Genomic DNA, 18,995 nt, shown 5'->3' with positions numbered 1-18,995 from the left:
GGGAACATACCTCGGCCAGTCATGAAACGGGGCCACATGAAATGTCCAGGATAGAAATATCGATTGATGAAACTCACTTGAGCCCGTTCAATCCATTGTTAATCGTTTCTAGCTCAAAAAGTGTAAATGAATCGGATATATTCAGGATCGACCCCGCCAGTTGAGAACCCGCGAGCTACAACAATGCCATGAACGAGTTCTATTGGATGTGCTAATCACAGAGTCATCAATCATTATTTATCAAAAGCTCAGATAGTGTGAGCTTGTTGCAAAGGCTATCTCAGAGAGAGGAATCTCCAAGGTCAAAATCAGGCAATATGCTTGATGCAAATCAATCCGCGCCAAGGTCTACCTGTTCCAGCAACGGCTGACAACGTTCGCGGTGCTCTAAAATTGAAATTTCTCGAATCTTTCCTCCTTTGAAGCTGCTTCAGTCCCGGTAAGACACGCTGAAGATTTTGAAGCCAGCCTCTGGCTTTCCGTCTCGGGTGGCGATCTGAAGCTGGCCACGATGATTGACGTCAATGGACTGGTCTCCGTTCGCGTACTTCAAAGCGTAGCCCAGTCCATTACCCAAGAAGGTAATTCGTACCGGTGCCGCTTTGGATCCTTGGCTTTTGGGGAGCAGAGTACCACGAGGACCAAGCCAGCGGCCATCAAGGGCACTGGAGATAGTGAAGACCTCGCTCTCTTGGTCCTCGGTGTAGTGGATGACCCAACGCTGGCTTTTAGATTCGTGATTCTTAGTAGCAGGGCTCATGGTGATGGAGTTTCGCTTGCCAGAGTTTGTCAGTGCATGACCACCCTTTTCAGCAACAAGGTATCGGCCCTCGGTCAAATAACCAACGACCTCCTTGTAACCCTCCTCAAACCAGAGTGCGTTGGTGGGGTCCTCTTGTTTGCCGTAAGGAACCGGAGGGCGTTGCTCGCGGAACTTCGATTGGCATTGGGCGGAACCAACGTAGTCACCATTCCCATTGGTAGCCGGAGCCTCGGCGTCGGGCAGTTTGGGAAGAGAATAATCAGGCTGGAGTGTGATAGTGTTAGCGAAAGTTTTGTGCAAATGGTAGAAGACAATTTGAGTGCATACGTTGTCCAGGTCCAAGGCATTCACCAGGTTCGACATGTGAGCCCGACGCCACGGAACCATCTGGTCTGTCTGGACGCCAGTGTAGCCTCGCGCAGTGAGCCATTGCTCGACAAAGAGAATCTGGGAGTTGTGATCGGCCCGCTCCGTGAAAACCCGACTTCCACGGGTCCACGGGGAGACCATATAGAAAGGCACCCGGAATCCTGCACGACCGAGTGAATCAGAAAAGTCGGTTGGTTTGAAAAGAGTCTCCGTGCTAACTTACCAGGTCCAACAAAAATATCGCCAAAAAGACCCAATGGGTCCTTCATCCACTCTCCTGGGGTACCCTGGGGGGAGTGGAACGGAGCGACGTGGTCACCAAAGCCACCCGTTTCTGTGGTACCACATGGTCAGTACGTCATTTTTATTAATATTTCAGAGGTACAAGTATGCAAGCACCAACTGCCTGCCATGCTTACCATCGTAGCTCACCATCAACAAGGTGGAGTGGTATTTAGGACTGTTAATGACCGCATCGACAACTTGCCTCTGCAGCCAGGCACCATCTTTTGGTTGGTAGGGCGGGTGCTCTGACAGCTCAGCAGGTCCAACAATGAAGCTGACTTCCGGGAGTGAGCCATTAGCAGCGGCTGCATAGAATGCATCAAGTCCAACGAAGGACATCCCCTTTCGCGCCAGAGGGGAATCCTTGTTTGCTTTTTGATACTGCTCAAACCAGGCCAGCGGGTTATCATCGAAGTTGTTCGAGTCTTGGTAAAGCTGCCATGAAACACCAGCTTCTTCATAAAATTCGTAGACAGTTTTCCACTTGAGTGGATAGCAATTGATGCCATTACCGTCACAACCTGAAGATTTAGATCAGCACATGAAGCGTCATGAGTCAATGAGAACTAGGCGCCTACCGGGCATCTCATTGTTGTCAATGTACACACCACCCTCATTAGGGCTCTGGGGACCACCGGGTACATTGACCGACCCACTCACAAGAGTGGCCCGGTTGGGGTTGGTCGATGTGATTTGTGACTCCTACGATGTAATCAGCTTTGTTTCATTCCCAAACGGTACCTTGCGGCCGATTCAGAATTGGGGCCCGAGCTTTCTGACACATCAAGGGGGAGGTTTCACCTGGTACATGTCACCGGATGTCCATCCCTCGGCAATGGCAAATTGGACCGGAATGTCATCCCGCTTGTAATAGCCCCAACTCCAGGGGGTATTGTTGCGAGCCCAGTGGTTGTTCAAGCCATGATTCAAGGCAGCTTGATTGTCCTGATACCCATTGTCACCGGCCGCCATACATTGAATTGCATCTCTTGAGCTTCCTCCCTGGTATCCCAGATACCATGGTAACAGGGATTTGGTGGCCGTCGACATGCTGGGCTCCACAACCTGATTCCAAACTGACTGACCATCGGGATTGACTTGAACATTGGGGTCATTGAAGCCTCGAACACCAGCCATGGTTCCAAAGTATGTATCCCAGGCGCGATTCTCTTGCATAAAAATGACGACATGTTCGATATCACGCAAAGAGCCTGCCACTGCTGGGGAGGCTCCCAGGAGCACCGCCAGAGCCGTTCCAAACAGCACTGCCATATTTATCAAGACCAAGGCTTGGTCGAGGCCACTGTTCAGCGATGGCAGGGAGAAAGAAGGATGAAAGTGAGTATTATGAGGACACCAAAATTGTTTTGAAATCGGGGGATCAGCTTCTTATTTCAAGAACTCCGTCTGAGCTCGGCGGGTCTCGGGATGAATCGACATGCAAGGTCACGGGTGAGACGGATGAAGCGGCGAGCTTCAACCGACGTTCACACCTCGATCATTCAGCAAGCCTGACTGAATGAGTGATGCTGATCTTCACTGTGAGGTTGAGGAACAGAGATGAAACGTAGGGATCACATTCCGCCGATGCTTCCCCCCTTGAGTCCAATACTCGCTGCGGGGAGACCCACGTGAGCGAGTGTTGGACGCTCATGACACCGGCTGGTTTAGGGCTAGTGGGTTGGATTCCCAAGGTTTTTCTGCGCTAATGGGTGGAAGCATGGTAAGGAACGCTCTCCTCCCTCAGAGGACCAGGCAGGTGAGGGGATGTACAGCGCAAGGTTTCTGGAGTCAGGATGCAGGTCGGGGACAGAGTGACACGGTCAGGGACGCGGTCAGGGCCAGGGTCCGGACCGGCTTACCTGGAAGTGTAGTGCCACTCGTCTACATTTTGGTACTTTGCAGCTCTTGTAGAATGCATATCGCTGTTTGTACTTCTCAAGTCCATGTACAAACCACTGCACATCACCCAAGACTGCGATTGGTTGAAACTGAAGAAGCGGGGAACCGGGGAGAGAAGAGGGGAAACGACTCGATGATGAAGAGTCAAATCGAGATCTCATTCTCATACGAATGTACTACTCTGGACCGTACAGTGCACACGCACATGCTGAAACCTCCATGTACATACCACGAGATTGCTTCAGAATAGATAGAGTCCTTGCTATGGCAAAATTCACGGTGCTGCTTACCTAGTCTTTTGGGGGGGGGGGGAGCAGTGATTTCGTGCAGACCCTCGGAGCCTGGACAAATGAGAACATACCAACGTACCGTGAGACCAGAAGATGGGTCCCTACTCTACATAGGAAACCTCAGTTGAATTCAACCTGGTCAACTACTTTTTGCGAATAATACCGTGAGAGTTGTGGGGAAATAATCAGATAACTACAATGTTCTGTCCAACGTGGGTCGCATAACCCCTGGCACATTTGGAAGATATTCGCGCGAAGGAACGCTGTTTTGTTCAGATGTACACAAGTACTCACACACTCTCTCCATTACGTACTGTAGGAGTGTGTCTCGCGTACCTCACGGGCAGCAAACGATAAGGTTGTATCTCGCAATGTGTACCTGCGTAGTAGATACACCCGATAAGCAATGGGCGATCTTGTTTCGTCCACGGCCGACCGGTGAGCGATTCCCGCGTGACACTGCGGTCGACAGTCGATGAGTCTACAGGGTGACAGTAGCTACTGTCCTGACATGCATTCCTGTCCTCCCGTGGTTTATCTAACCGTTGATCTGCATCTCCACTCTCGGTCCAGCCATGGCTCAAGTCCTTCAGTCTCCACTTCGATCCGCCACTTGGACGGAGCGCTAAGTGATGAGGGCCGCCCTGATCCATTCGGAGGGCTCCTGCGCCAGGCACGTGGAGGCCTTGGACATCGTGACTGCTTCTCGACATCCCTGCGATCTGCATACTTCCCATCGCCCATTGCATATCTGCTACCATCGATCGCACCGGTGAAGAAGGATTTGCTCCGCTTCTGGACTGCAACCCTTTCGCTGCTGTAAATTGGGATTGCTGAGCAGCATCCCATCCGCAACATCCACGCGCCCACGGGCTCTGATATTGAGTGCGGACAGGACCGAAGTGACTTGAGGTCTTGCGAGCTGGACTCCACCTTTTGCTCAACATTCACAAGGGCGTCCAAGGTCAGTGCAACTTCAACGGACTTTGCGTCTTCCTAGGCCCGAGAGAGCAAGGAAGACCAGGGCGGACACAAAGGTTGTTGCTGACGGCAGTCGCTGTGAATGATGCAGCACACATTGGTGATTGGGGAGCCCTATGTCCCAGGCTTGATGCCATCGCTCGCTCATTATTAATTTTCTTTTTTTTTGGTTTGACCATTTCTTGTCTGAGCAAACATGGAGCGGCAACATAGTCGACGTCGCAAGTTACACCAAGCCGAGGAGCCAAGCTTCCGACAACCCGTCACACCGTCTCGGGTGGCTCGACCCGGGCGGTCATGGTTCCTGGTGGGAGCGTTCATCGTGTGCCTCTGGGTGATGGTAGTGTATGTCTTCGGGATTGGCTTCAACCTCCGCTGGTCGAATTTGGTCACTCCGCCCCAAACGCATGCCGCACAAGACCAGTCCGAGACGAACCGCCCTCGCATCGAGCTTCACCCAGAAGATCATGTGTATCGTGCCCCTGTCACACGCCACCTGGACTGGCGCATCTCCAAGGGTCACCGAAGACCTGATGGTGTGTTGAAGCTTGTCTATCTCATCAATGGTATGTGTGACACACTTTCCTTGGCCAAGCACGACAATCTTCTCGCACAGCTCTCTGGGAACCCTTCGATCAAATCAAACTCATGGTTTTTCTTGAACAGACTTGTTTCCTGGCCCGACCATTGAGGCTCGCTCGGGTGATACTCTTCTCATCACTGTCCTCAACGCAGTCGAGGATGAGCCCGTTGCTCTTCATTGGCATGGGATTCACATTGCAAGTATGCACTCTGTTTCGAAGCTCAGAATGGCACTGTCTGAATATTGGAGTTTTTGCAATTGACCAAGTTTAGATGCCATGGATGGAGCAGTGGGCATTTCTCAATGCGCAATCGCTCCGGGAGCGCAGTTCGTCTACAATGTCACCATTCCTTCCGATCAGAGCGGGACATTTTGGTACCATGCCCACGCGGGCGTATCCCGTGGTGACGGTCTCTATGGTGGTCTGATCGTACATGCCCCTGCGACCACAAGCTCTGTGCGGGGTCTGGTTGCAGGCACTCAGAGTGAAATGCAGCGATTTCAATACGCTCGAGAGCTGTTGCTCATGATTGGGGACTGGTATCATCGACCTGCACAAGAGGTTTTGGCTTGGTATAGAAGTCCGGGAAATTTCGGAAATGAGGTCAGTCCGGCGACACACTAGGGATTCCTGTAGCAATTGCTGATAATACACACCTTTGACAGCCGGTGCCGGACTCATTACTGATCAATGGAGTTGGACACTTCGATTGCGGTATGGCAGTTCCTGCTCGACCTCTTGACTGCATCTCGCAGGTGGTAAACACGTCTTTTCTGGACCTTGATCCAGACACAACCTATCGTATTCGTGTCGTCAATACTGGGTAAGACCGTGAAAGGAACGAATATGAGCAACACGGTCAGTTCATCGTTAACATGCTGCACATAGCGCTCTCGCGGGATTGTCACTGGTATTTGAGCAGGAAAATATCGACCTCGTTCAAGTTGACAGCATCGATGCGGAACAACCCCAGCTGGAGAATACCAACTCTGTGGGCGTTCTTTTCCCTGGTCAGCGACTGGATCTCATTATCCATCCGAGACCTGACCGAGGATCTTCATCAGCCGTGACGGTGAAGCTTGACCAGGGGTAAGAGAACTATCCCGCACCAAACAAAAGTATATCGCGTGTTCATTCTGGAAACAGGTGCTTCAAGTACATCAACCCAGCATTGACTCCTGAGCAAACTTTCCCCATCCATTACCGTTCAAACGCTGCTTCCAGCGAAACCCAATTTTCAACACCCGCTGTAAGGAGAACCATCAACCTTGACAAAGTGCCATCCGCGCCATCAGTGCTTCAACGTCTGCCTGCAAGGGCCCAGCAGACCCAAGTTGTGTATACCAAGATACAAAAGATGGCTCGTAATCACAACATTCCAGAAGGTTATTTCAACCAGACCACCTGGCAGCCTCAAAGCGAGCCTCCAGTTCCGTTAATAGGTTTGCCTCGAGAGCGGTGGGACTCCAATCAGTTTGCTTTCTCCACTGGATCCGACGCTGTCTGGGTCGATCTGGTGGTGAATAATCTTGATGAGGGACCTCATCCATTCCACATGGTGAGTTGGTTGTATTCCCTCCTTTCTTGCCCCATGGAAACGTCCAGCTGTTTTCCTCGTCATCTTCCCCTGGTCTCCTCTGGGGGATGGCATGGATCAATAAAAATACGACCGAACCAAGTACTGACAGATATGCAATCTTCAAAAGCACGGTCACCATTTCTTCATCCTTACCGTTCAAGCCTCATCCTTCGGCTGGGGCTCCTACAACCCATTCGCTTCTGCCTATCCACCTGGCCTCGAGCCCGAATCCCAACCAACTCCAGAATCGAGCCCGAACACGACTTCCATACATCCAGACCACTCAGATGCAGAACTTCCTCAATCCTTCCAGCCATATGACTTGTCCCGAGCCTCTCTCCGGGATACAGTCCTCATACCCAGTCGTGGTTACGCTGTGCTACGCTTCCGCGCTGATAACCCGGGCATTTGGCTTTTTCATTGCCATATTCTGTGGCACTTGGCGACGGGGATGGCCATGTTGATTGATGTCATGGGCGACCCGGCGGGCCGGATTGCCCATGATTTGTCTTTGTTGTCGGGGCTGAATGGGGGAGTGTGTCCTGTTTGAACGATGTGGTCTTTGATTCTTTTTTTTTAAAAAAAAGACAGTAAATGCAAAGAGATGGAGTCATGAGAACATGATGAATGATACCTGCCCTGGCGCTACGAACATCTTTTTTCTTTCCAAATCTCAAACTTCAGTCATGTCGTCTTGTAAGTCCCTGGCAAGATGAACCAAGAGGTCTCTCTAGTTCAGCATACATGCAGACCGTTTGCTCGAAAAAAAGAAGTGGGAATTTTCCATGGTTGGGAGATGGAAGAAAAAAAGGGATAAGAATAAAAATCATGATCATGCGGTATCATCGCATCGCCATCGCTAATTTAACCAGGACCAGGCCTTTCCATTCAATCTGATCCAGGCACAAAGACGCCAGCTCCCCCCCCCCCCCTCCCGAAAACATTGAACGAGTCAGAAATAACCTCAAGAGGAATGAAGGAAACATGAACGATGGAAGAAGACCAGCTTCGCCAATATGGATACGATACAGGTACAGAACTGGATACATGGGTGACTTAGGTCGCCCATTCGAGGACTTCCAGGGCACACATGACCAGGATGAGGGTGGAGGGCAAGATCCTAGGGAGGAGTGAGCAAATGTACGTCCAGAAGGAAAGTAGGGGAAAACGTACCACACGACATAACTCTGGAAAAGCAACTTGGACATGGCGCCCACGTAGACGTTGTTGATTTGACATATTTGCGCCAATTGCAGTGCCGAGGGGGCACCCGTCAACAGGAAACACACGACGATGAAAATCGGGTCGTCAAGAATGCTCACGGGCACGAATTTGGCCGTGAGTGCCAGGAGAGGCGCCATGATCAAGGTGGGAAGAAGCATACGGGCGACCAGCGAGGCAATGATGAGCTTGCGCTCGGCACTCGGATGTTCCATATCGGCCAAGTGCTCCTCGGACAGGGTATTGCGAGCGAGATTGGCGCCGAGAACGACAAGGATGAGAGGGACTGCAACCTTGGCATTCTGGTCGACCGCACGAGTCACCGAGTTTCGCACAAACCCTTCGTCAAAGAAAAGGCTTTGCAACGAGGGGACCGAGGCCACGATGATCGAGATCAACATCGCCCAGAGGGGAGGGTTCATAAAGTCCCAAAGGCCGTGCAAAAATCGGGTGACTCCACGAGTCAGGGTTGATAGACCCTTTTGGACGGGAGTCGGCAGCCGTCTGTACACGACATTCGTCTTCTTGTCCCAGCCACGTCGCATGCGTTGGCCAGAACGGTGGGCGTAGCTCTTGCAACGTTGCACAAATGTTGTATCTTCCACATCACATTCGCGCGCGGTCGACTCCACGTCGGGAAACGAGAGCATGCCAGCTCCGGTGTTTCGTCGGGGCAGGAAAGGACCTCGTGGGGGTGGACCCAAGACGGGCTGCGTAGCCTCCCAGTCCTCGTCCTCTCCATCCTCATGCCGGTTGGCCGAGCATCCGGAGTGTATAGACGATCCCTTGCTATGGGGGTGGGCGCGCGTTGAGACAGGAGTGATGTCGCCGGAATAAGCAAAGTGATCACTGCCCCTGGAAGAAGGGTGAAGCTCCCCGGAGCTGCGCGTGCGCACGAGCGGCTCGTCGGGGTCGGTCTGGTCCGGGTTGTCACTGTAGCGCTCCCGGCCCTGCTCGATCCGAGTGTGGCCCGTCTCCTCCCGCTCGACATCCTCCAGGTAGCGTTCCTTGGGTGCCAGGAGAATATGATATCCCCAGCTCCAGCGCACCAGCTGTCCCAGCTGCTGGAAGATCAGCAAGTACAAAATACCTCGCGCGGCCACCTCTTCGTCGTTATCGTTCGGTATGCGATCCCAGTGGAGGCCGGAGAGAGTTTGCGACAGGGACATGACGAGGGAGATGGGCAGCGAATTGGAGTTGCCGAAAACCTAGAATCATGCAATCGAACGCATGAAAATTAGCCTTGCGTTCTGGGACCTCCCCAACGAGTCGACCGGATCTTTTGTGAAGTCACGAAAGGAAAAAAAACATACCGCCATGGCAGCGACAAAGTTAGACTGGCGCTTCTCGAAGCGGAAACATCGTGCCATCACAAAAGCACATAGGTAGGAGACGGCCGTCTGCACGATGAAAATGACGGGGATGATTGCGAGATCGGCGAGGGTTTCGGCGGTCAATTGCGACCCCAATTTGATGAAAACTATAGAAATCACAGGTGAGCTCGAGTGACTTGAACGACAGTCTATCGCCCTGAGGTGCCGCGACCGCCGCAGAGGGAAAGTCGCCAGGAGGGAGCAATTTGCATACTGAGGCAGGGAGTGAACAGGGTCACATTAAGGTTGGCGACCAGCTTCTGAGCTTCGGCATCGAACATGCCCTGGCGAGCCGCGAAGTAACCCGGAAGACTGACGCAGATGACCTCCAACACCGCTTCAAAGACAAGCAGCACCAAGTGGAAGAATGGTGGATGTTGGGAGTGATCGCTAACGGTAAAGGTCGACGAGGATGTCGCCGTCATGGCGGCCGCCATCGGGTTCTGAGAGAGCAACGCATTGGACTGGACGGATCGGGGCCGATTGAAAATGGCCATGGAAGGGAGCAATGGCGGACTGGGAGGGAGACGAGAGAAATCAGGAGTGAAGTTGGCACGCGGTGGTTCTTGGAGAGCAGGAAAGATGAAGGAAAAGGCAGGTTGTGTGAGAGAGTGTAAGAGAGGTTGAGAAGGAGAGGGAGAATGTAAATGTGGTACTGTACCTTGGGACTCACGACTGCTCCGCGACTGAGTGCAGGTGAAAGTGACGGAGACCGACGGGAAGTCTCTCTGGTTGGGGCGGGGGAGGCAAAATGCAAACAAAAGGACCGAATGGCGCGATGACGAGCGCTTCGATTGCTGGGCGAGTCGAGATTTGGGTTTTGCCCGAAGTCACTTGGACCTCTGGATCCAGTCGACTTGTCGGCCAGCACCCTCACCACGACTTAACTGGACTTTCTGGACATGGACCTCCCTGACGTGCGGTTGTGGTCATCCTGCGCTGGGCCGCGCCGAGACCGACCTGGACCGGATCTACAATTATTGATGCGACCAAGTGCACAGCCCACGATCGACTCTGCACGCCGAGCTCGAGTGGAATAGAAAAATTCACTTCTTTTTGTTTTTGTTTTTTTTTTTGTTTTTTTACATGCCAACAAGGCTCGAGTTCTCTGGGGTTTCTTGGGCTTGACATGGGCCAAGCCACGACTCCGGCACTGTACCACACGAACTGCTTCTCGATTGAGCCGATACGAGAGATCAAGAGGGACAAACGCAACGGATGAGTTCAGGACGAGCCGTGGAATTCCTCGGGATGTCTATCTTGTGCTCCAAGATTGGTATATAGTCATGCACTCAGGTTGTCATGCACTACGAAGTAATGAAGAATTATGATTTACCTCGCCATGGCATTTTCATCAAGGGAGTTCGTCTGGGTAGAAGCTTTTTTTTCCTGACTTTTGACTTTCTTTGGAGTTTGAAGGATCGCGGTACTGGTGATCCATCCAGGGGGGCCCTCAGCCTCCCTCAGCCTCTTCTCCGCCGCAATTCCTCCCTCTTGGCTTTGGAGCACTGCAATCCGCTCCCAAGACTTTGATCGTGGCCTCCAGACTGCCAAGACTTGCTGTAAGTTCCTCAGTCGCTCTTCTGTGGCTGACTGGCTGCTACCCTATGTATAATAGCACTGAATGGTGCATTGTGGATGGCGATACTCCTTTGGGACTGTAGCTCGCCGGTACATCTCCTCTGCATAGCCACACCACAGCATGACCATGTACCCAACATCATGACGTCGTCTGATTATCTCCAGCCAATCCCACCGGCTCGTGAAAGCACGTTGGCTGGCCCGTGCACCCCGGGGGGGCCAACTGCCCAGCCACGGCGGATCTGGAAAGTGTTCAACACTCAAGTGGTGCTCATCAAGAATAGACCACGGTCAGCGCTCTATTCGAGCACTCACCAGTGACAATTGACAGCAGTCTGTACTCTGCCCTCAACACTCATGGCGGGAGTCTGTCAGTCTCTACACAGTAGATTGGTTTCAAATGTACAACCTATCAGGTGTCTGAACGGACAGGATTATGTCCGCCATATAACATTGTACGTATACCTGGCACAAGATATACATGTACACTGAAGGGATGTTGCTGCCCAAGCCGTTTAACCTACTACCTATCTAGTCGCATAAATACGAGCCTATGCCGCCCAAACGATTCTGAGCCTGGTAGCGTCACTCGTCAGAGGTATCCCCCATTGTGAGGCATTCATGTTGCCATGTAATATCATGACTGGTTACCTACGCCAAGGGTAAAACTGGCGTGGCTGCCTGCATCTTTGCAGTAATGATTCGTGTTACCCGACCGCCCACATCAATCCCTTGCAGCTAAACTCGGCAGGAGGGTCAATGTAAATCTCAATCGGTAGTAGAAGAGAGGAACCTACAACCATCATGTTGAAATTGAAAGATATGAGAATAAATCATGTTTTTGCCGTGCCTTCACACACTATGACCCCAACAGGACTTGATGAATGGACGCTGACGCGGAGGGCTATTGAAGACCTCAGCTCCATCTGGGTCGCCGAGCGGTGAAATTGTGGCAGGTACTGCCACTCCGGACTGGGGGCCAGAACCATGGCATCAAAGAGTACAGTGCTGGTTCCTCTGCCCATCACAGTGCGCTACCAACGGGTGAACAAATGATATGAACAATCAGAGACAAGACCATCCCTAATGGCCAAGATGGACCGTATGGTCATGACTGGGAGAGAGTGAGATGGCACACGGAGAGAGCCCCGGGCGCGGGCTCGTGCCCATTGCGCCTACCCCCGTTGAAGGAGGCCCCGGCGTAGGCAGTCAGGCCAATGCATCAGAGCCATCTATGCCCTATTCATGTCAGACCTGCACCAGGCGAAAGGTCAAGTGCGATAAAGTTGGGCCCGCCTGTGTGCGGTGTCGTAAGGGAGGCTTTGAGTGTGTGTTTGAAGCACCACAGCGGAGACCGCGAAAGCGAAAGCTGGACGAGGCGATGGAAAAGATCGCTCGGTATGAGGGTCTTTTGAAGCAGCACGGTCTGCTTGAGCTGGAAGCAGTAGACCCAGAGACCAGCTCTTCACAATCACTTCACAATTCAATTCCTGGCGAACCTGTCAAGCCAGCCCTGTCAAGGCCAGGTAGGCTACTCACCGGCCACGGCAAATCAAGGTATATCGATAGCCACATGTGGCTCAATCTGGAGGATGAGGAGATTCGACACATTTCCACGGACGACGATGATGGTATTGCTGAGGAGGCGGAGAACACGAGGATCTCCGATCCAGTCTACTTGGGAGCCATACCTCAAGATCCCTTGACTGGTGCGCTCCTGGGTGGTCAGCAAAGCATTTTACACTATCATCCCGATCATGCAGATGCCATGAAGCTTTGGAAGAGACATGCCCAGAATGTCGAGCCTATCTGCAAAGTGTTGCATGGTCCGTCAGCTGGAAAATTGGTCCAAGCGGTTTCACAACGGCCTGAAACGGCCTCCAAGGCGGAAGAATGCTTATTGTTCTCAATCTATCATTGTGCAGTCTTCTCGATCTCGGAAGATGCATGCTCAAGGGAGTTTGGACAAGACCGGTCCGTAATGATGAGACAATTCCAGGCGGCCGCACGGCAAGCTTTTGTGAATGCGTCCTTTCTCAAAACAACAGAGATGGCGGTTCTGCAGGCGCTCTACTTGTACCTCTTGTCGAGCCGCGATGCCTATGATCCGCACACTTACTGGATCCTGACTGGCATATCCGCTCGTATTGGACAACGAATTGGTCTTCATCGGGACGGGGAAAGTCTCGGGTTGCCGCCGTTTGAAGTGGAGCTGAGACGTCGACTGTTCTACCAGGTCTTTCCCCATGATTCGCGTGCAAGCCAATCTGCCGGAATTGACAACGTCAGTCTGCCTCAAGGCTGGGACACGAAACCCCCTCTCAACATCAACGACGACCAAATCTGGCCCGGCATGACAGAAAGACCCGTCGAACAAACGGGCGCAACGGACATGATCTTCTGTCTATCTCGTGCGTACATGGGGAGGCGACTCGCCGAAGCAGGAAAATCAATCACCATGGCCGGACCTTGGTCATCCTCTGATTACCAAAGGGCCGAGCAAGTCATTTCCGCCGCCGAGAAAGAAGTAGAGGAGGGGTTCATTCGCTACTGTGACATTGTGAACCCCTTGCACTTTCTGACAATTGGGCTTGCGAGGTCCGGTATGACAGCCATGAGGCTGAAATTTCGACTTCCCAGATTAAGGGATGAGACTGCAACTGACCAGGAGCGCAGGGAGATCTTTCAGCTCGCTCAGAAAAATCTGGACACCGATGGAGCTGTCCATTCTCACACTGGGACTAGTAGGTTCCAATGGCATACGAAGCCCTTTTTTTTGTGGGGGACTCGAGATTCACTTGTCGTCGTACTGATGACTCTCCTGACGCGAAGAGATCTGCTGACGTATGAACAAATTGAGAATGCCTGGAATAGTGTTGCTGAATTATATCGGCACCATGAGGAGCTTTACGACGGCCGAAAGGCTCTCAGCGTAGCTATGAGGTGTCTTGCCTTGAAGGCTTGGGATTCGTGGCAGTCCAGCAGTCATGCTTCTGAGCCCGAATTCATTGGCAAATTGCGACTATGGAGAAAACCTGCAGCCAGACAGAACCGAGATTGTGATGTCGGAACGGCACTTGAACTAGGTTCACACACACCCAATTTCCCGTCGCCCGTAACGGAGCGGCCTGATCTCGGAGTCCTTGATGGGATGGAGGGTTTCGACTTCGATTTTGATGTTGAAGATTGGATATCCTGGGATCAACTGTTCAAGGACAATCGCACTTAGCAGAGGAGTAATGACTCGGATATACCAAGATGGGTATTTTATGAAGCACGGTCAAGAACAAAACAGGAACTCAGGCGAGTCACGGCCATGAGGCTCGAATGCTGCCGCTCTCACGTCAATTGTGGTACCGGGCTCGTGAAACTAGCACACCAGACGAAGTACACCATCCAAGAATTGCAAAGGTGGCGTCGAGCCACGACATGAGCAGGATGTGCGGCAGCCGACTGCCGATCTTGCGAAAACAATCAATCGTTTGAAGCGGGTCCTGGTCACAGGAAGGGCGATATCTTGAGGTTGGAAAAAGAATTTGGCATTTTATCATGATGTGCTCAATTTGAATACCCTTGAAACGAAGATACTGGACGGTTTTGGTCTCCCTCTTTACCAATTTCACAAGCCAAAGGATGACTGGTGATCTATTCAACCTGGGTACCTACATCAATAGGAGCCCATTGCGCGTTTTGATTGGCGTACTGCTCGGTCGCTGTCCCCCGAGCTTCGGATCTTCTAGATCTATTGGGAGCCAATCAGCTCCTCTGTACGCTCGGCCTCACAGCGCCCGAGCTATAGATGAATACCCATCAACAGGGCACTATATAAAGCGCCCAGCAAGTCGAGTCGTCCGTCACAATTCAACAACAGAACATTCCAATCTCAATCTAAAATTGCTATTCTCATCTTCACTTTCTCATCAACATGTCAAATCTCAGATGCCTGGTTGTGGGCGCCTCAATCGCCGGCCCAGCAACAGCTTACTGGCTCGCCAAAACAGGCGCCAAAGTCACTGTCATTGAACGGTTCCCCCAACTCCGAACCAATGGTCAAAATGTCGACATCCGAACCACAGGGGTCTCGGTCATGCGAATGATACCGGGAATGGAAGAAGCCGTACGAGCCAATCTCCAACCAATGCATGGCTTCAGTCTCGTCCGTGACGACGGCTACTCTTACGGAACCATGAAGCCCTCCGGGGATCCTAATCGACAATCTTTGATATCAGAGTATGAGATCCTTCGCGGCGATCTGTCCCGCATTCTGTACGACATGACCAAGGACCACAAATCGATCAACTACATCTTCGGAGAACAGGTTACTTCTATACAGCAACCTGAGATCAGCGATGGACCCGTGCGAGTCGAGTTCATGAACGGAACCCCCTCGGCGGAATACGATCTCATCGTCGCATGTGATGGTGCGACCTCAAGAACTCGAGCGATTGGTCTCGGCTGCGGTAAGCGCGATTACGTTCACTCCATGAACGCCTGGGCCACGTTTTTCTCCGTCAAGGAGGACCTATTGGGCGGGAGTTCGATAGGCCACGCCTATAGTTCCGTCAATGGTCGTGTCACGGGAGTCGGACCCAGTCAATCCGGCGGCAACCTCATCACGATGATGGGAGTCAGTCCGAACGACGCGGAGAATGGCCCCATGACCCAGTTCCGCGAGGCGAACAAGCTCGGCACCGACGCACTGAAAACTTTCGTGGCACAGCAGTTCCAAGGAGCGGGGTGGAGATGCGACGAGATTGTCCAGAGCATGATGAAGGCCGAGGACTTTTACGGCAGTGAGTGGGTGCAAGTGAAACCACCAACCTTGTCCAAGGGACGCTTCGTGATGGTTGGCGACGCCGGCTACGCCCCTGGTCCAACGGGCACCGGGACGAGCCTGGCGTTGACCGGAGCCTATCTGCTCGCAGGCGAGGTGGGAAAACATGGTGGTGATCTCACAGCTGCATTGAGGGGATATGAGGGGCAGATCCGGCCACTTATCGAAACGATGCAGAAGGTCCCGCCCCTTTTCCCGGGAATGTTTGCGCCCCAGACTGCGTGGGGGATCTGGGTGAGGAATACGATCTTTGGGTTTGTTTGTTGGAGTCGTCTCCCCTCGCTGTTGAATGTGCTTTTTGGCGCTGCGTCGGCAAGCTCGGACGAGTACAAGTTGCCGGAATATCGATGGGTGAATTAGAAGTCGCAAGAAAAGCGATGTCGATCTTGGTATATTGGCCATCGAGCTGCTGTATTATAACCGCTTTGTTTTCCATCTTGCTTTCATTGTGACGGGAATACCCAACGCCCGAATATAGACTTGGCAAATACCATGCATTTCTTAGATTCTGTGACGTCGATCTTAATTCTTGAAAGATGTTCAATAGGAGACAAGTACCCTAGATTTCAGGAGCAGAGAAACAATACTGATATTGAAATTATCATTCATTAAACTAATGCTTTTGGAAAATGCGACTGTGCAAGTCTAGACGGACATGGTCTTCATATGCATCGCTGGCATCCTCTTGGTAGAGGATACAACAAGGTGGTATATTACAACAAATCTTCAGGTATCGGAGAAGCCTCGCGCAGAAGAGGAGAGGTCCACGAGAAAACAAACACAAGCATAAAGTGGTCAGTGAACGTTGCCATGCTTTTCTTTTTGGTTTTTTTTGCATCGCCGTCTTTTTCAAGACCAGCGCCAACAATTCATATGAGAGGGGATGCCACTCTGAAAGGGGTGATTTAGCAGCGCAGGTCTTATCGTTGCTGGGTGGCGAGTGACGGGGGAAGAGAAGACATGGCTCGATCGAAAGAAAGGACGCCTGGTGAGGCGCAGGTGAAGGATATCTTAGCCTTCCCGCACAAAGCCCAGTCTTTCACCCATTTTGATCCGCTGACCCTTTTCCACGGACCACGTCCAGCCATCTGGTCGCTCCTCCTCCGGCCAGCCGGCATCGAACGATTTACGGGTGCCAAGGGGGGCCTCAAAGACCAGCACCACGGTGCTGCCCAGTTGGAATCCGCCCATCTCCTCGCCACGACGGAGTGGATGACCACCCAGAGTGCGACTGGCATGAGCGTAGGTAGCCTCAACAAAGCCCGGGTCCTTTTCGCCTCGCTCGGCAGCCTGGGCAGCCGCCAAGTCTGCAGCAGTATCGGTCAGGAGGCTGTTGGTACGCAACTCGGCATCAAAGTTGATTTTAATCGAGCCCACATTAGTCGCACCAACGGGAGTGTAACTGAAGAAGCCCCATCGCCAGCGGCCCAGCAGAGCAACTCGCTCGTTGAGAGTGAAGAGTCCAGGCAAGGTACGTTGCAAGTAGGGAGAGACGGAGTACAGTTCACCGGCGAAATGGCGGCGGCTTTCCACCACCCACTCAGTGGGCGAGTGGAAACGATGATAGTCACCAGGGGCCAGGTAGATCACAATGTAGAAGAGTGCGCGGTTAGCAGTCGCCTTGGGAGCAAACCAAGAGGTTCCCTCTGCCTGAGCCAACTGTTCCTGAACTTCACTCTCGGAAACGGATTTGGAGGTTGTGGATGCATCGATAGAGGCTCGTCTCTTGGCAGGTGCGCCGGATTCACCAGAAAGCAGCGAAGGCAAAGTGTAAGAAATCCCGTTCACGGTTGCAAATTCCTGGTCGGCCTTCATGTTCTCAACATCCACCTGGCCCACCTCGCCTGAAGAGTCCGACATGCGGTTACTGCGATCGGCTGTCACGGGTGTAGCGGCACCCAAAAGGGCATCCAGGCTGTATGTCATACCCTTGACTTGCTCAACCTCGCCGCGTTCAATCATACCAAACTGTAGGATCCGTCCATCTGAAGGAGAAACAAGCGCACGAGGGTCCAGGTCGACGGGGCGAACACCGGGTTTCAACTTGCGGTAGAAGAAGGCAGCCAGGTTCGGATACACGTGAAGATCAGGCTCAGCGACCTCACTCAAGTTGACTCCAAAGACCCATGAGTACAGCTTGAATCCAGGAACGCGGAAGTAGTAGGGCAGCTCGATTTCGTTGAATCGGCCCCATAAGCGCGAGATGGCCTTCAGGGGTAAGGTCGACATCACCTGGACCTGCCAGGGGCCACTGGGCACCACTCGAGGTCGTCGAGGAGGCCGTTTGCCATTTTCATAATCATTTGATGTTTCATCCCGGTCGACGCGGTCGCGTTCCGCACGCTGCGATTTGTAAAAAGTCAAGGCTCCCAGCAGACCAATTCCTAGGCCTACAGGAATCGGGTACCATTCAACCTTGGTGTTGCGTAGGGCGAAGCGAAGGCGTGATCCAAATCCTCGTCGAGGGGTCCCTTCACTTCCATTTTCCTTGTGATATTGTTTCCAAGATTTGGATGAGAATTGGCGTACAGAGTTGCGGCGGGCGGTTGCCCGAAAGGATAGCGACTCCATTGGCGTAGCAAACCCACGGGGAGGGCGAGCAATACGACAAGAGAGAGATGTTGTTTGGGTCAGGAGGCGCTTGGCCATCGTGCAATTTTCAGTCCATCAGGAGCCCTGATGCGACAGTCACTAACCTCTTTAGAACGCTCTCAGAGAGAATGTTTTTCCATTTCCGAGTCAAAGGAGGCGCCATCGGGGGGGCCGACTGACCGCCTGCGATAAAAGGCAGAACGGCACGTGGAAGGGCCATCGCAGTATCACGAGTCCCTAGAGACTGTATTTCTAGGGGTGCTGTGGCTATCCGGTATTGTTTTTTGCCATCTCTACCATCCAGTACGCTTGAATTTCTATGTTGGAGACTTCTGGAGAACAATGCTTGTAGTTCTTGGGCTTATGCAAATTGAGGATGAATCACCCAGGAGGAAGCTCTGTGCTTTTGCGGATACCCCGTATTTGAGGGTGAGGGAGAACTATCACATCCGGTATAGCGCGTCAACTGATTGGGGGTTAGCGCTTCCGTGCCACTTCACATTGAGGTGCGTGGTCAATAAGTTACATCGTCTGTGTTGACATGCTTACTTTCCCAATGGGTAGCAGAGCACACTGCAGTAGACAGGTAATTTTGGATCTTGGGTAGTCAAATCACTCCACGAGAGTTTCCCTGTGCATAG

General features: G+C 52.4%; 7 protein-coding genes across 7 annotated transcripts; 3 read left to right on the top strand and 4 right to left on the bottom strand.

Annotated features, from left to right (window-relative positions):
• Positions 1–430: 430 nt before the first annotated feature.
• Positions 431–2,689, bottom strand: POX_c03944 (uncharacterized protein; the record flags this gene model as incomplete). The annotated part of the gene is made up of 6 exons (XM_050112830.1): positions 431–1,027; positions 1,091–1,293; positions 1,356–1,466; positions 1,552–1,938; positions 1,996–2,119; positions 2,219–2,689. The coding sequence occupies 6 exons, from the start codon at positions 2,687–2,689 to the stop codon at positions 431–433; spliced, it is 1,893 nt and encodes a 630-aa protein (XP_049970386.1).
• Positions 2,690–3,899: 1,210 nt separating this feature from the next.
• On the bottom strand, positions 3,900–4,556 carry POX_c03943 (uncharacterized protein; the record flags this gene model as incomplete). Its single annotated transcript, XM_050112829.1, has 1 exon — positions 3,900–4,556. One exon carries the CDS (start codon positions 4,554–4,556, stop codon positions 3,900–3,902), a length of 657 nt encoding a protein of 218 aa, XP_049970385.1.
• A 230-nt stretch (positions 4,557–4,786) lies between these two features.
• On the top strand, positions 4,787–7,303 carry POX_c03942 (uncharacterized protein; the record flags this gene model as incomplete). The annotated part of the gene is made up of 7 exons (XM_050112828.1): positions 4,787–5,156; positions 5,257–5,373; positions 5,446–5,777; positions 5,840–5,997; positions 6,063–6,263; positions 6,321–6,732; positions 6,881–7,303. The coding sequence occupies 7 exons, from the start codon at positions 4,787–4,789 to the stop codon at positions 7,301–7,303; spliced, it is 2,013 nt and encodes a 670-aa protein (XP_049970384.1).
• A 506-nt stretch (positions 7,304–7,809) lies between these two features.
• Positions 7,810–9,844, bottom strand: POX_c03941 (uncharacterized protein; the record flags this gene model as incomplete). Its single annotated transcript, XM_050112827.1, has 4 exons — positions 7,810–7,873; positions 7,927–9,182; positions 9,288–9,454; positions 9,562–9,844. 4 exons carry the CDS (start codon positions 9,842–9,844, stop codon positions 7,810–7,812), a joined length of 1,770 nt encoding a protein of 589 aa, XP_049970383.1.
• Positions 9,845–12,057: 2,213 nt separating this feature from the next.
• POX_c03940 (uncharacterized protein) lies at positions 12,058–14,157 on the top strand (the record flags this gene model as incomplete). Its single annotated transcript, XM_050112826.1, has 1 exon — positions 12,058–14,157. The coding sequence occupies one exon, from the start codon at positions 12,058–12,060 to the stop codon at positions 14,155–14,157; it is 2,100 nt and encodes a 699-aa protein (XP_049970382.1).
• Positions 14,158–14,853: 696 nt separating this feature from the next.
• Positions 14,854–16,122, top strand: POX_c03939 (uncharacterized protein; the record flags this gene model as incomplete). Its single annotated transcript, XM_050112825.1, has 1 exon — positions 14,854–16,122. One exon carries the CDS (start codon positions 14,854–14,856, stop codon positions 16,120–16,122), a length of 1,269 nt encoding a protein of 422 aa, XP_049970381.1.
• A 651-nt stretch (positions 16,123–16,773) lies between these two features.
• Positions 16,774–18,411, bottom strand: POX_c03938 (Phosphatidylserine decarboxylase proenzyme 1; the record flags this gene model as incomplete). The annotated part of the gene is made up of 1 exon (XM_050112824.1): positions 16,774–18,411. The coding sequence occupies one exon, from the start codon at positions 18,409–18,411 to the stop codon at positions 16,774–16,776; it is 1,638 nt and encodes a 545-aa protein (XP_049970380.1).
• Between the last annotated feature and the right edge of the window lie 584 nt (positions 18,412–18,995).

Source organism: Penicillium oxalicum, chromosome III (assembly GCF_001723175.1).
Source record: "Penicillium oxalicum strain HP7-1 chromosome III, whole genome shotgun sequence".
NCBI classification, from domain to species: domain Eukaryota; kingdom Fungi; phylum Ascomycota; class Eurotiomycetes; order Eurotiales; family Aspergillaceae; genus Penicillium; species Penicillium oxalicum.
Note: the sequence above shows the minus strand (reverse complement) of the source record. Positions and strands in the feature narration are given on the sequence as shown.